At 36.5% G+C, this 13,252-nt stretch overlaps 2 protein-coding genes across 2 annotated transcripts in view; one reads left to right on the forward strand and one right to left on the reverse strand.

The window, feature by feature from the left end:
- The window catches only part of LOC132130933 (calcium channel flower homolog), a 364,794-nt gene that overhangs the window by 216,006 nt on the left and 135,536 nt on the right, over window positions 1–13,252 (reverse strand). The gene's annotated exons all lie outside the window — the stretch shown is intronic.
- stbd1 (starch binding domain 1) lies at window positions 422–3,839 on the forward strand. The gene is made up of 2 exons (XM_059542518.1): window positions 422–833; window positions 2,230–3,839. Exons 1-2 carry the CDS (start codon window positions 569–571, stop codon window positions 3,612–3,614), a joined length of 1,650 nt encoding a protein of 549 aa, XP_059398501.1. The 5' UTR covers window positions 422–568; the 3' UTR covers window positions 3,615–3,839.

Genomic DNA, 13,252 nt, shown 5'->3' on the forward strand with positions numbered 1-13,252 from the left:
TTAAAAAACTTATGGTTCAACACTTTCATATAAGAAAATGCAGAAAACAATTATAAATTTATATATAATGAAGATAATAATCATTTTTAAAGAGTAAAAAAGAAGAAGAAGCTTGAAAAAGCCCCATCCAAAAAAGTAAAAACAATGGCACAAAATAGAAGACATAAAAAAGTATATAAAATAATAACAATAATAAACAAACAAATAAATTAATTAATCAAATTACATTTTAAAAAAAAAGTATAGAATTAACATGCGCCATGAAAATATCATATAGCCTAATAATATAAATAGATCGAGCGAGCGAGTGATTGGTCGAGAGAGAGAGAGAGAGAGAGAGAGAGAGAGAGAGAAAGAGAGAGAGAGAGAGAGAGAGAAAGAGAGAGAGAGAGAGAGAGAGAGAGAGAGAGCTCATTGGCAGCGTGCTCACCTGATTGCGGGGCTTCTTTTCATCTTCTGCCGCATCAAAGGGTCATTTCGCCCACGGAGCTGAGAATGAAGTGATCTCCCGCACCGCGCCACATTCACCGTCACATCTACATTGACGCTCTTCGCCCACAAGACGACCATGAAGAACAGCAAACCGATTGTTCTGGACCGGCGGGATTTTCATTCCCTGCTGGATGTGATCGGTGGCTTCGGTGCCGTAGTCGCCGTGGGGATCATTGCCATGCTGTCGGTGTGCGCCGCGTTCTTCATTTACCGATCCTTTAGAGGTCAGCGCGACAAGGGTGACGAGAATAACGGGAATGAAACGAAGGTAGCATCAGGAGAAGGAAGCACGTCTCGGAGGAGGAAAAGGGGGAGAGATGTTCGCCCTACCGAGTCAACAGGTAAAACCGGACAATTGTTGAAACATAGACTAAATGATGGTGCGAGACTTTTTTTGCAGTAAAGCATATAAAATATCACTATTATTTGTCAAATGTCACTGATTCTAGAAAGCACACGTGTCAACGTGACTCCCATAGACTGCAGAAAGGTGTTTTGGTGCGTGGACCGCGCGCTGTTTTGGCCAGTCAGAAAACTCACCCTATCAGAATCGATTTCTGCATGTCATTCAGTTTGTGCATTTGCTGACAAAAAAAAATTAGAGGGCTGGTTTTTGAGATTGATTGTTTTTGATTTTGGTTATCGTCATGTTTGGAATAATTTTAGACTTAAATCTAGGTCACACTCAGAGCATTTGAAATTAGAAATTAGAAATTGATACTTTTATTAATACTTTTATTAATTAAGGATACAATTTTTTTTACAGTGGCATTAAAGTAATTTATAATGTTAGAAAAGGTTTCTATATCAAGTGGACTTTGATTATTAATGATAATAATAAGAAATGTTTTTTAGCAGCAAATCATCATATTAGAATGATTTCTGAAGGATCATGTGACACTGAAGACTGGAGTAATGATGCTGAAAATTCAACTTTTAAATTTTTTAAATATATTATAATAGAAACCCATTATTTTAAGCTGTAACAACTTCACAATATTACTGGTTTTACTTTTTTTTACTACAGTGGCTTTGATCAAATAAGTGCAGCCTTGGTTTAAAAACATTTGATAGACCCCAAACTTTTACTACTACATTTTCCTGCAACACTGAAAACCTGCAGCTTTGAGGTTTTTTTTTTTCTTGCATTCATTAGCACACTGTATTGTTATTAGTCATTTCTTTCTTGCATCTCTGCAACTGCATCTCTGCAATCATCAACTGCAAAGGCAGCAAAGAAGCCCCGTCTTGTCTGAATGTTTGCTGGCTATTATATTCCACAATCGTGTGCATGCAGTTTGCGGGTTGGTTGATAGATTGACAGTGACTCTCGTGTTCAGCTGCCAAGAATACAAGATGAACCGAGTGTTGTGACAGTGCGAAGTTGAAGGCAGCTCTGATGCAGCATTTCATTTCATTGAGCCGAAGGCTGAAACGTAGACACTATTATTTTGCTGCCCTGTAAGCACTGGTATTTCTTTTTGGTTGATTTATTACATACCAAGGTCCCTCACTAAGTAACCTTCTTCAACTGCAGGTCATCAACATTGACTATTTTGGGATTTAAAAACAGTGACTTGCACTTTCCCCATGAACCGTTTTTCTTCTTACAAAATTGTTTAACAACCATAAAATAGGTAAAGCAAAAAAAATACTGTTCTTTGCTAAAAGAATTCCCATATAAAGGTTTGAACATTTGAAGCACATGTGACGTAATGCATTTTCTTTCTCCTTTAGGAGTATGTCAGGATGGAAAGCAGAAGAAGTGCAGTGAATCCACTAACCTCTCATCCACTGACAGCATGCTCCTTCCTACGGAGGAACCAGAGAAAGACCTGAATGACAGCACTCTCAAGGACTTGGAGGAGATTACAGATGATCTTCTAACGGACTTGGAACCTGAAATGGGAGAAAAAACAAATTCTGATCTGGATCAGTGTTTAGAAATGGATCCTGATGAAAACACGGAATGTGAGGAATATATTCAGCTTGAGGATGATGATGATGATGATGGTGGTGGGTGTGAGGTTTCGCCTGCTCTGAGTGTAGGTTCGACGCAGTCGGACGTCCAACACGATTCTGTCAAGAAGGATATAGAAGAATATCTTGACAAGTCTGTGAGTGTAGAAACAGATGAACCGTCTGAAACTGAAAGCGCTCGGGAGATCATTTATCAGAGACATCAAGATCATGTCATTACTCAAAGCAATTCGTCTTCAGTCCAAGCCCGTAAGATCCAGTTAGAGGAAAACATCAAGACATCAACTGTGGAGGAAGCGGAGGACACGAGCAAGAAGTTTGAAGACCATCATGATTGGTGTTTTCCACAAACAAATAAGTTTGATCGCTGTTGCTGTGATAAGAAGACAGATACGGTTGAGAAAATTAAAGGCCAGCCATGGTCTGACAGTGAAAGCTATGCCACAGACACCATAAACCTGAGCCCGGCTGTGGAAACAATGGTCAACCACAGCAGTAGGTTTGGCTTCCAGAACTACTCGGGTTTCCAAGCAGATAATACGTTCATTGGTGGGTCTTCAACACAGATGAGCATCTCACAAGAGAAGAAAACTGATGAAGAGGGTGCAACAATAGAGAAGAAACATGAAAAGGATGAGATCAGCATCATGGAAGCCATTATGGACAATAATGAGTGGCTAAATGTAGGAGCACCAGAGCTGAGAGATCTTCCTTGGCTTACACCAACTCCAACCGAACAAAAACAGACGCAACGAGAAAAAGAAGGGCAAGTCAAGACCGGTTTAGCCAAAGATGATGAAGAACCAGCTAATAAGAGAGTAGCGACTGTTCCCCCTTTATCGCAAACAGTTAACGTAACCTTCAGGATTCACTACATCACATGCTCTCCAAGCGAGATAGTGGCTGTTACCGGGAGCCTGCAGGAATTGGGAGCCTGGGAGAGATTTGTTCCACTACACAAAGCCAAGGACGGGTTCTGGGCCAACACTATCAGCCTCCCTGTGGAGAGCCAGGTGGAGTGGAAGTTCGTCCTGGTGGAAGACGGAAGGATCTCTCGATGGGAGGAGTGTGGAAACCGACCTTTCTTTTTAACAAGCCAGGATGAAGACATCTGTCTTGAGAAGTGCTGGGGATGTTGTTGAACTCGGAGGTGAATATCTTCAAGGGCTGCACGATCAATCAATATAAAACTGAAAATCACGATACGATACATTTGTCTGTAAATAAATAAAGACAGCCATAAATATTAGTATTATAACTTTAAAGTTGTAAAATAAAATAAAATCATTATTGTTATATAATTTTTCTTAAAGATTCAATGTTTTATGTTAGTGAAATATTACAATAGTATTGAGCCCTGCAGATGACATGCAAAAATAAATAAATAAATCATGCACACAATTTACTAATTCGTTCCATTGATGTACTAAAATGTGCACGCGATTACTATTCCGTTCCCTCGATTTGCTAAATTGTGCGAACAATTTACTAATTCATTCTCTTGTATTATAAATTGAGGGAACGAATTAGTAAATCGTGTGCACAATTTATAAATTGAGTGAATTAAGTAGTAAATCATTGCGCACAATTATAAATTGAGGGAACGAATTAGTAAATCGTGTGCACAATTTGTAAATCAAGGGAATTAATTAGTAAATCATGCACATAATTATAAATTGAGGGAATGAATTAGTAAATTGTGTGCACAATTTGTAAATCGAGGGAATTGATTAGTAAACATGCGCACAATTATAAATTGAGGGAGTGAATTAATAAATCGTGTGCACAATTTGTAAATCGAGGGAATTAATTAGTAAATCATGCGCATAATAAAAAATAAGGGAATGAATTAGTAAATTGTGTGCACAATTTGTAAATCGAGGTAATTGATTAGTAAACATGCGCACAATTATAAATTGAGGGAGTGAATTAGTAAATCGTGTGCACAATTTGTAAATCGTGGGAATTATTTAGTAAATCGTGCACACGCTTGAGCCTACAATTTTTTTCCTTGCATGCCATGTGCGGGGCTCCGTACAATACTATTTCTTTTTTTTTTTTTTTTTTTTTTTTTTTACATTTTTGATTTTTATTTAATAATAATAATACCAATTATTATTACTTTTTAGCTTTATTATTTTATAGCTATAGTGATATATAATCAATATTGTGCAGCACATCAAAACTCAATTTTTAAATGACATTTAAAATAGTTTTCCCAAAAAATCATGCAGTCCTCTTCTTCCAACTCTATACAGCAATAACAATCCAAAGTGCATTATTGAAATCCAATATGTATGATTATATTGTAATATTATTAATTGTTACGGAATTATTACATTAAAGCATGAGGCTGTGGAACTGTTACTATAGCAATAAGATTATAATATTACAAATATGCATTTTTTTATGCCAATAAAAGATATGTGTTGATTAATGTATATCCAATTGTACTGAAAGTGTCTGCCCATAAAACTGTAATCCTGCAACAGCAATTTACCAAAATTGAGAAAATCCACAAAAAAAGTATTGTCTTTCATGTATAAGGGAAAATCCTAATGCTTCCAGAGATTGAAACATGTTTTTTTTAAGCTTATCTGAATGGTTTGTGTGTGAACAATTATTTTAATCGAAAATGTTGCAAGAATCGCACTGATCTTTTCTTGATATCACTTATCTGGAAACATAATCTATGCAAGTGTTCCACTCTACATATTTTGCATGCCTGATTGCATTAGTAAGCTCAGTTCTCAGGGGGAGACAGTTTCCTTCAAATGTGATCAAATGCGACACTGAAAATACAAAAGCAGCATTTTAAATGGCTGTCTGACACATTTCAGAATGCATTTCAGTTTGAATTACTAGTAACTTTAGCGTTCATGTACTTGCATAGAGTATCTTTCAGGCCTGTGATATGATTCTCCAATAGTGAAATGCTGTGAACTGTAAATGAACTGCTTGAGCAATTCAAAACACCCACCAGCCAAAAATATGGCAGTTTGGCATCCTGCTATTACTCAATCTGTTAAATGCTGACATAAAATCAGCTTAATCGTCCCATATCCCAGCCTGTACTGTCCTCATACAGCCTTTCATTAACAGCTGCTGTCCCTTTAAAATTCTATTACATCATTTAGAATCAGTAACAATGACATCATCATTCCTGCTGACAACATCACTAGCTTTGTTTGCATCACTGTCAACTGCATGTAGCAGACTCTAATTATTTACAGAGATTTTATGATTTTTGTTTAAATAACAATTAATTATTGTTTTATTGTTTCACAATGATTGCCTTAAAACTTTTGCTGCTCACACTTTTGACAAAACGTGTATTTGTCTTTTGGCTTTAATTGTTTTTTCTCTGAAATCCAGGTGTAAAACTGTTTCTGACCTTTAAACATGTGTTTAACTGTCAATCAGTAAATGTCACTCAGCAAATGGCTTAATTCAATAAAATAAATTATTATATTGACAATGAGTCCATGTCCTGTACAAATGTACCCCACTGTAGGCAAAAACTGAAATTTTGAAATTGACACAATGTTTCCTTTCGATAAGATAATATGTATCTTTCAGGCGCAGGTTGAAGAGATGCGTACAGAAGAACACAAATGTGAATATTTCACTTTCTTGGCCAAGTCTGAACATACAATTTGGCTTGAAAGCCAATGTTTTTTGGTATCCTTGATGTACAGACAATATGATAACTACCATAATCTGCTGACTCTTCTGTCATAATGAAAATCAAAGGGAATTGAATCATGTCCTCTTCACTGACAGCCTTGTATTGCGGTGCTTATGAGTTCAAAGGAAGCTTGAGACATGTGAAGGAACATTATATATGTATGCAAGATTTCATATTCTTCTTTATGACATAATTGCATTCCTTGTATTCTTTTTTTCACAAAGAATTTCTTTGTTCAGTTTGTGTGACATATAAACAGATCTAGAGCATGTGTGGCGTTATGAGATGCCAGAGCTCAGAGCACAGGCCTGTAAATGATTTATTAAACCACAAAAGAGGAGTTATTTAAGGTCAGAATACGAGCAAACTCAAACAAAAGAGAGAGATAAAGAGCCTAAACAAGAAAACAAGTTAGTTTAGACAAATATATGCCCAGTCAAAGCAAATGAGATGCGGTCTGGAACTTGTAAATGTCTAAACTGTTCAATTTTTATGGGCGGTAGGATTTTTTGTTTTTGAAAGAAGTCTCTTCTGCTCAGTCTCTACTTTTAATTGACCAAAAATGCAGTAAAAAGTTAAAACTGTTATTTTTTAATATATTGCAAAATGTAATTTTGTAATTTGTAATTCACATGTAATTTTCAGCATCAGTACTCCAGTGTCACATGATCCTTCAGAAATCATGCTGATTTGCTGCTATTATTATTATTATTATTATTATGTTCTGATAACAGGAAATGTGATGGATTTTTCTCAGGATTCTTTGATGAACAAAAGCTCAAAAGAACTCATAAATTCTTAATTCATTAAAGAGAGTCTTGATGAAGGCACCAGACAGAGATAGAAAGGGGGTCATCTCTGAATATCCCAGCCCTCCTCAGAGAGAACGGCCTTCTGACTTTAGTCTAAAACAGGTTTAGCTTTCAGTGGCCTAATTTATTCCTGTTGATGAAAATGTTTAAAACAGCTTGAAGTGGCCATAGACTGCAGCCAAGTTTGTTTTCACTGCTCAGGCCAGTCTGCTTTATTGGTTTGAATGGCTAAGAGACCATCCACCCAACCAGAGAAGACCTGCAAACTTACTTTGAGCTAGTTTAAGCATGTTTTTCAGCAGCAATAACCATGATAAAATGAATACATTGAATTTCCATTGAATGCAATGTAAGTCGGTTCAAATAAAAGCATTTGCCAAATGCATGAACATAATTGGACAAAATAGCAAGAGCTATAATGCAAGTTGTTAATTTGACAGTTTGAATGCAGTTTGAATTAGTTTGCATTATTCTCTTGTTTCTGATCCACAGACGGTGTGTTTATTTTAAAGGTGTTAAAGTGAAAAAGAGTTCAATGCTGTTGCTTTTAATAGATTTCTCATTTACACCCTTCAGGCTTCACTTTATTCTGTGATGACCAACAAAATTTACAACCAACTGACACCAGAGAAGGACTCTGACATACAGCCAAAGGGGATTTTATGTATCATATGACAAAGTATGACCGTTTAGATCTATGCAAAGGTTGCAGGGTTTGTATTGCAGTGTTTGACCTCTGACCTCTCTATCCAGATGTCTCACCAAGACTTTTGCTCACCAGGGCTGCATTTATTTGATCAAACGTACAGTATAATCAGTAATGTTGTGAAAAATTATTACAATTTAAAATGACTGTTCACTATTTGAATATATTTAAAAATTGTATTTATTCCTGTGATGCAAAGCTGAATTTTCAGAATCACTATTCCAGTCTTCGGTGTCACATAACCCTTCAGAAATCTTTGAAATATGCTGATTTGCTGCTCAAAAAAAAAATTCTTGTTATTATCAATGTTAAAACAGTTCTTGCCGCTTAATATTTTTGTGAAAACTGGTGCATTATTTTCAGGATCCTTTGTTTTGTTCATAATAGAAATCTTTTGTAACATTATAAAAATCCTTTTCTCACTTTTGATCAATTTAATACATCCTTGAAGAATCATACAGATCCCATATACTTTTGAATGGTAGTGTATGATATAGTTGGACCTATCATATCATAGTACTGCAGGCATAGGGGTTAACAAACTCTCCTTGTATCCCAAAGGTCAATTATGAACACACACAAACTCTAATTTGGATGTGCCTCCATATAGACACCCCAGCATTGCAGGTTTTAATGGAAATTTGCTGCACTTGAGACTATTAATAAAACATATCTCTCTCTCATACTGCTATAGCCACATGACTGCTGTTGCCCTTCAACAGACCGTGCTATAAAAGGATAGTGTATGAAAGGCCAGAAAACAGAAATAGACTCCCAGGACCACAGAGCAAAACCACAGCACTGACTGGCTCTAACCTGATTATTACACCACAACACCTCTGTATTTATCTTTCATCCTGTTAAACCAGCACGTTTTTAGGCTTTATGGTGCAGAACTTCAATGAAAAATTAGCTTATTTAAATACTGATGCATTAGAGGCTAATGCATCCGAAGCAATTTCAGAGCGAAAAGGAAGTGCAGCGATTTCATCATTTGAGTTTATAAAAGTTCATTGACTTAGTGGGTTTTGAATGGATCAGGATTTCACTGAACTGTTTGAGCACACTGTGATCACGTGTCTTAACCGAGAGGTCGGCTGATATGGTTTTATCATTAAGTGTGTTTACAACAACTAAAAAAAATTCAGCTATTAAACTATTAGATGTGGACTGATTTAGATGTTCTCATTTTGATGTTAATATATAACGGCAAGTGTGATTTCACCAAGTACAACATGTTCCTGGATCAACATCCTTGTTGATCCTGGAACAACATTTCACATACTTTTCAGAAAATATCTGGTTTAGGCTTACAACCATGGTTAGGTGCTTCTACACCCTTGTTAATCAGCTATCATTTCCCACTGATTTTAGGAATAAATTATGGGTAGGGGTTTAGGGGTAGGGAAAGGGTTAAGTCTATATTTTAGGACAATAATGTTGATCCAGGATCATGTCTTACTTGGCAAAATCACAGCGATCAATACACAACAGTCATGCTCATAATGCATGCACATCAGTGTTTACATGCAGTGAAATTAGGTTAAAGTCCACAAATCCACCTGCTAATCTTTTTTTTCCTTTTTTTCTTTATACTTCCGGTCAAACATTTGTTTTTTATGTTTTTTTATGTCTCATTAAGGCTGCATTTACTTGATCAAAAATACAGTAAAAACAATAATATTGTGAAATGAAAATGTTGAGTAAATGTTTTTAATTTGAAGGATCATGCACTAAAGACTGGATTAATGATGCTGAAAATTCAGCTTTGATCAAAGGAATCAATTACATTTTAAAACATATTCAAATAGAAAAGTGTTTATGACTCGCATGTAGCCTACATATGTTTATTACTGCTAAGTGTGTGTATTTGTTTGTTATACTGTTTATTGTGTCAGTGCAATGCGACACTGTTTCTAAGAAGCTTTGAACACCAGTGCTATTTAATTGGCAAACTCTCATCACCTCTCAGCATGCAGGCGGTGAGCATGTGTTTGTGTGCCTTACAGAAATACAGGGAAACAAGCCGTCTGCTGTAGCGCCACTGTTTATTATCTGCACTCATAAACATTTGAATTAAATTAAACATCAAATCCGAATTTAATTACGCACTTTAAACATTTAGAAAACGTGTTTGTATTAAAATTAGACACTGTAAAGAGACCACCCATACATTTGTAGGTCAGTCCAGATTTGAAAATTAAAGCCTGGGCGTGTATGAGTTTGTAAAAACGTTTTTGGTGGGCTTTCTCATGTCGGATGCTTCAGTGTGCAATTATTAAATCTCCTTAGAGCTCAAAACTGGAGTAAATTAGCGTTCTACATGTGTGTTTAGCGCCCTCTGACGGCCTCGGCAGCAAGGTCTTCATGTAATCTGGGAGAATGTTCTTTTCAGCTTTTAGAGAACACTTTTTGGCTCTTATTTGAATACTTTGAATATTCTTTTTAAAGGAATAGTTACACCAAAAATGAAAATGTACTCTACCTCAAACCATTTAAAATGAAGATGAGTTTCTTCATGGGAACAGATTTGGAAAAATGTAGCATTCCATCACCAATGGATCATCTGCAGTGAATGGGTGCCGTCAGAATAAGTCCAAACAGCTGAGGGAAAACATCACAATAATCCACAAGTAATCTACACCACTCTATTCCATCAGTTAATGTATTATGAAGTGAAAACCTGCGTGTTTGTAAGAAAAAAATCAGTTGAGATTTCAGTTAAGATGTTTTCAATTTAAACCATCACTTATGAATCCATAATCCATTATAATGCTTCCACAAAAAAAAAAAAAAAAACAATCTGCTATTGTCCTCTCACATCAAAATCCACCCACATTTGTTTAGAAATGTTTTGAATAGTTTTGGTCTGTAAATTATGTTTAATCTGTGCACATTTCTCCCACGATTCAGATGAAATTACTTTTTTTACTAGAGAAAGCAATATTATGCATAGAAGATTTGTATTTCAGCTGGAACTGGAAGCAACGGTTTGAAGTTAAAAATATCTTCATGGATTTGTTTCTTATAAACACAGTTTATCACTTCACAAGACATTAATTGATGGACTAGAGTTGGATTGTGGATTATTGTGATGTTTATATCATCTGTTTGGACTCTCATTCTGATGGCACCCATTCACTGCAGAGGATCCTGTGTTGAGCAAGTGATGGAATACTAAATTTCCAAAACTATCTACAGTACATTTTGGATGGCTTGAGGGTGTGTATATTTTTCCCATAATTATAAACTATGGGAAAATATAACACTCCTTTATACTATTAGGCTGTCAAAACACTCTCACTCCTGAACATCTATATAACAAATGAAAAAATCCAGATGTGGTGATAGAGAAGATGATGCCGTAAGAAGATGGTCCTTAAATGAGTCAACCACTTGCACGTATTACAGAATGGTATTTATATTATGAGTAGACCACTAAAAGCACTTGGTTTTATGTGAGTTACATTCCGCAAAAATCTATTAGCATTTCATCCATGTATTCCAACGTGGTATATGTGCCAGCTCTGAAGAACATCATGTGCAAAGGGGTTCTGCAAGTTGTTTTGTTCTGTTGTTTGTTTGTTTCTGTAAGTTAGACATCAGGAAATGACCTCATAGATATGATGTCATTGGTAAACATGTTCAGATGTGTCTTTAGGCTGCCTTAGTAGCCACACCTGTTACACTATGCCGCAGGTGTGCTATTGTAATGATGAAAGGTACCTTTGGAGCTTTCAGTGACCATGAAAGAAGTACAGGAAAATGTTTTACTGAGAAACCAAAACAGAGACAGGTTTTTTCTAACTTCAAAAATTAGTTTTTATGAAGGAAAAAAGGGGGGGGAGGGGGTTCACAGTTAGTTGTGCTCTAAACTGATCTTTCATTTACAGAAAGTATAATATTTTGACATTTTTACTTGAGGATCATGCTGCCAATAAAGAGAGTCAGACCCTGCGACACCTCAAAAAACAAAACTGAACATGCTTTTATATGATGAATACCTGGAGTAATACAATTTCAGTAATTAAGGAGGCCAAAATAAAGTATGGGTAAAACTTGCCCTGCAGGAGTGTTATTTCATTTATAACCAAGGTCAGATCTTGCAGCTGCTGCTGGTAGAGTCAAGAAAAAACAGGTTAAGATGATGATTAATAGGTCAGGGTTGTCCTGAATAAATATAAATGACATATTTACCATGGTTTTCCAGCTCTTTCTACTTTACAATATCAACATTAATTTAAATGAAGTTTTCGGCATATTAATTTGAAAATCGAAATCCATTTTATAAAGAAAAAGTAAACAAAACTTGCATATTTTGACTTTTAAACCACATTTTTACATTTCCAGATGCTTTTGCTTTAACACCCCAGAATGTTGGGCAAAAGTTAGACATCTGTTTTATATTTGAAGCATACTGATTCAGTGTATCATCAGTCAACTTTAAACAGCACAAGAGCGCGGGCACATATCTTCACTGTCATAGGTTTAAACCCTTTGCATGGTGCAAAGTTTTATTTATTTACATTTTAGATGTGCAAGCAAATGATTTCAGACATTTAGCTAAAGTCTGCAAAAAAAAAAAGAAAAAAAAAACTGTTCCCTATTATACAAAACCAATTGCAATTCTGAGCCAAATTCCAATGGGTTTTTAGAATAGCAATTTGATTTATGAATAAAAATATAACAAATACACACAGTCATATTTGAAGTACAATTGTGCAGAGTTTAGATAATATAACAAAACATATGAAAATCTATGTTAAAAACGAACGGAAATATGATATTCTAAAAAAATGATGGAAAATGTCTTTTGGCCTACAAAATGACGCTAGAACTAAAAACTCCAATACGTGCAACCACACCCCCTTTCTTTATAACCCCGCCCATAAAAAACTTGTCAGAAAACATCTCGGTTAGGTATGTAACCTTGGTTCCCTGAATAGGGAACGAGATGCTGCGGTGACGTCACCACGTATGGGAACACCTTCGGTGTGACGAATGTCTGAAGCCCTATACCATCCCGCCAATCCTATTGGCCAAATAGCGCGTGGCACCGCCCAGCATGCGTAAGCATATATATACCTGGTGCCGCGCGCCATTTACCTCAGATTTCATGACGAAGAAGAGAAGAAAGCTATCAAGGTATGGCACGGCCAGAACAGCAGCATCTCGTTCCCTATTCAGGGAACCAAGGTTACATACGTAACCGAGATGTTCCCTTTCATAGGTCACTTCGATGCTGCGGTGACGTCACCACGTATGGGAACGCTATACCATCACGCCTGACGTACCTGATAGCTTGGATCCAAGGAAGCATCTGCTCAAGCGGAGAGAACCCGGGAGCCAGGAGCCATCCTCACATCCAGACTGTAAGACCTGATAAAAGTGCTCGGTGAGGACCAGCCTGCCGCAGCACAGATATCATCCAAAGAAGATCCACTGAGAAAGGCTTGAGAAGAAGCCACTGCTCTCGTGGAATGACCTTTTACTCCTAAGGGCGAATCGAGCCCGCGCGCCTCATAGGCCAAGGAAATAGCCTCCACCAGCCAATGGGACATGCGCTGTTTCGTA

This window comes from Carassius carassius, chromosome 47, assembly GCF_963082965.1.
Source record: "Carassius carassius chromosome 47, fCarCar2.1, whole genome shotgun sequence".
NCBI lineage: Eukaryota > Metazoa > Chordata > Actinopteri > Cypriniformes > Cyprinidae > Carassius > Carassius carassius.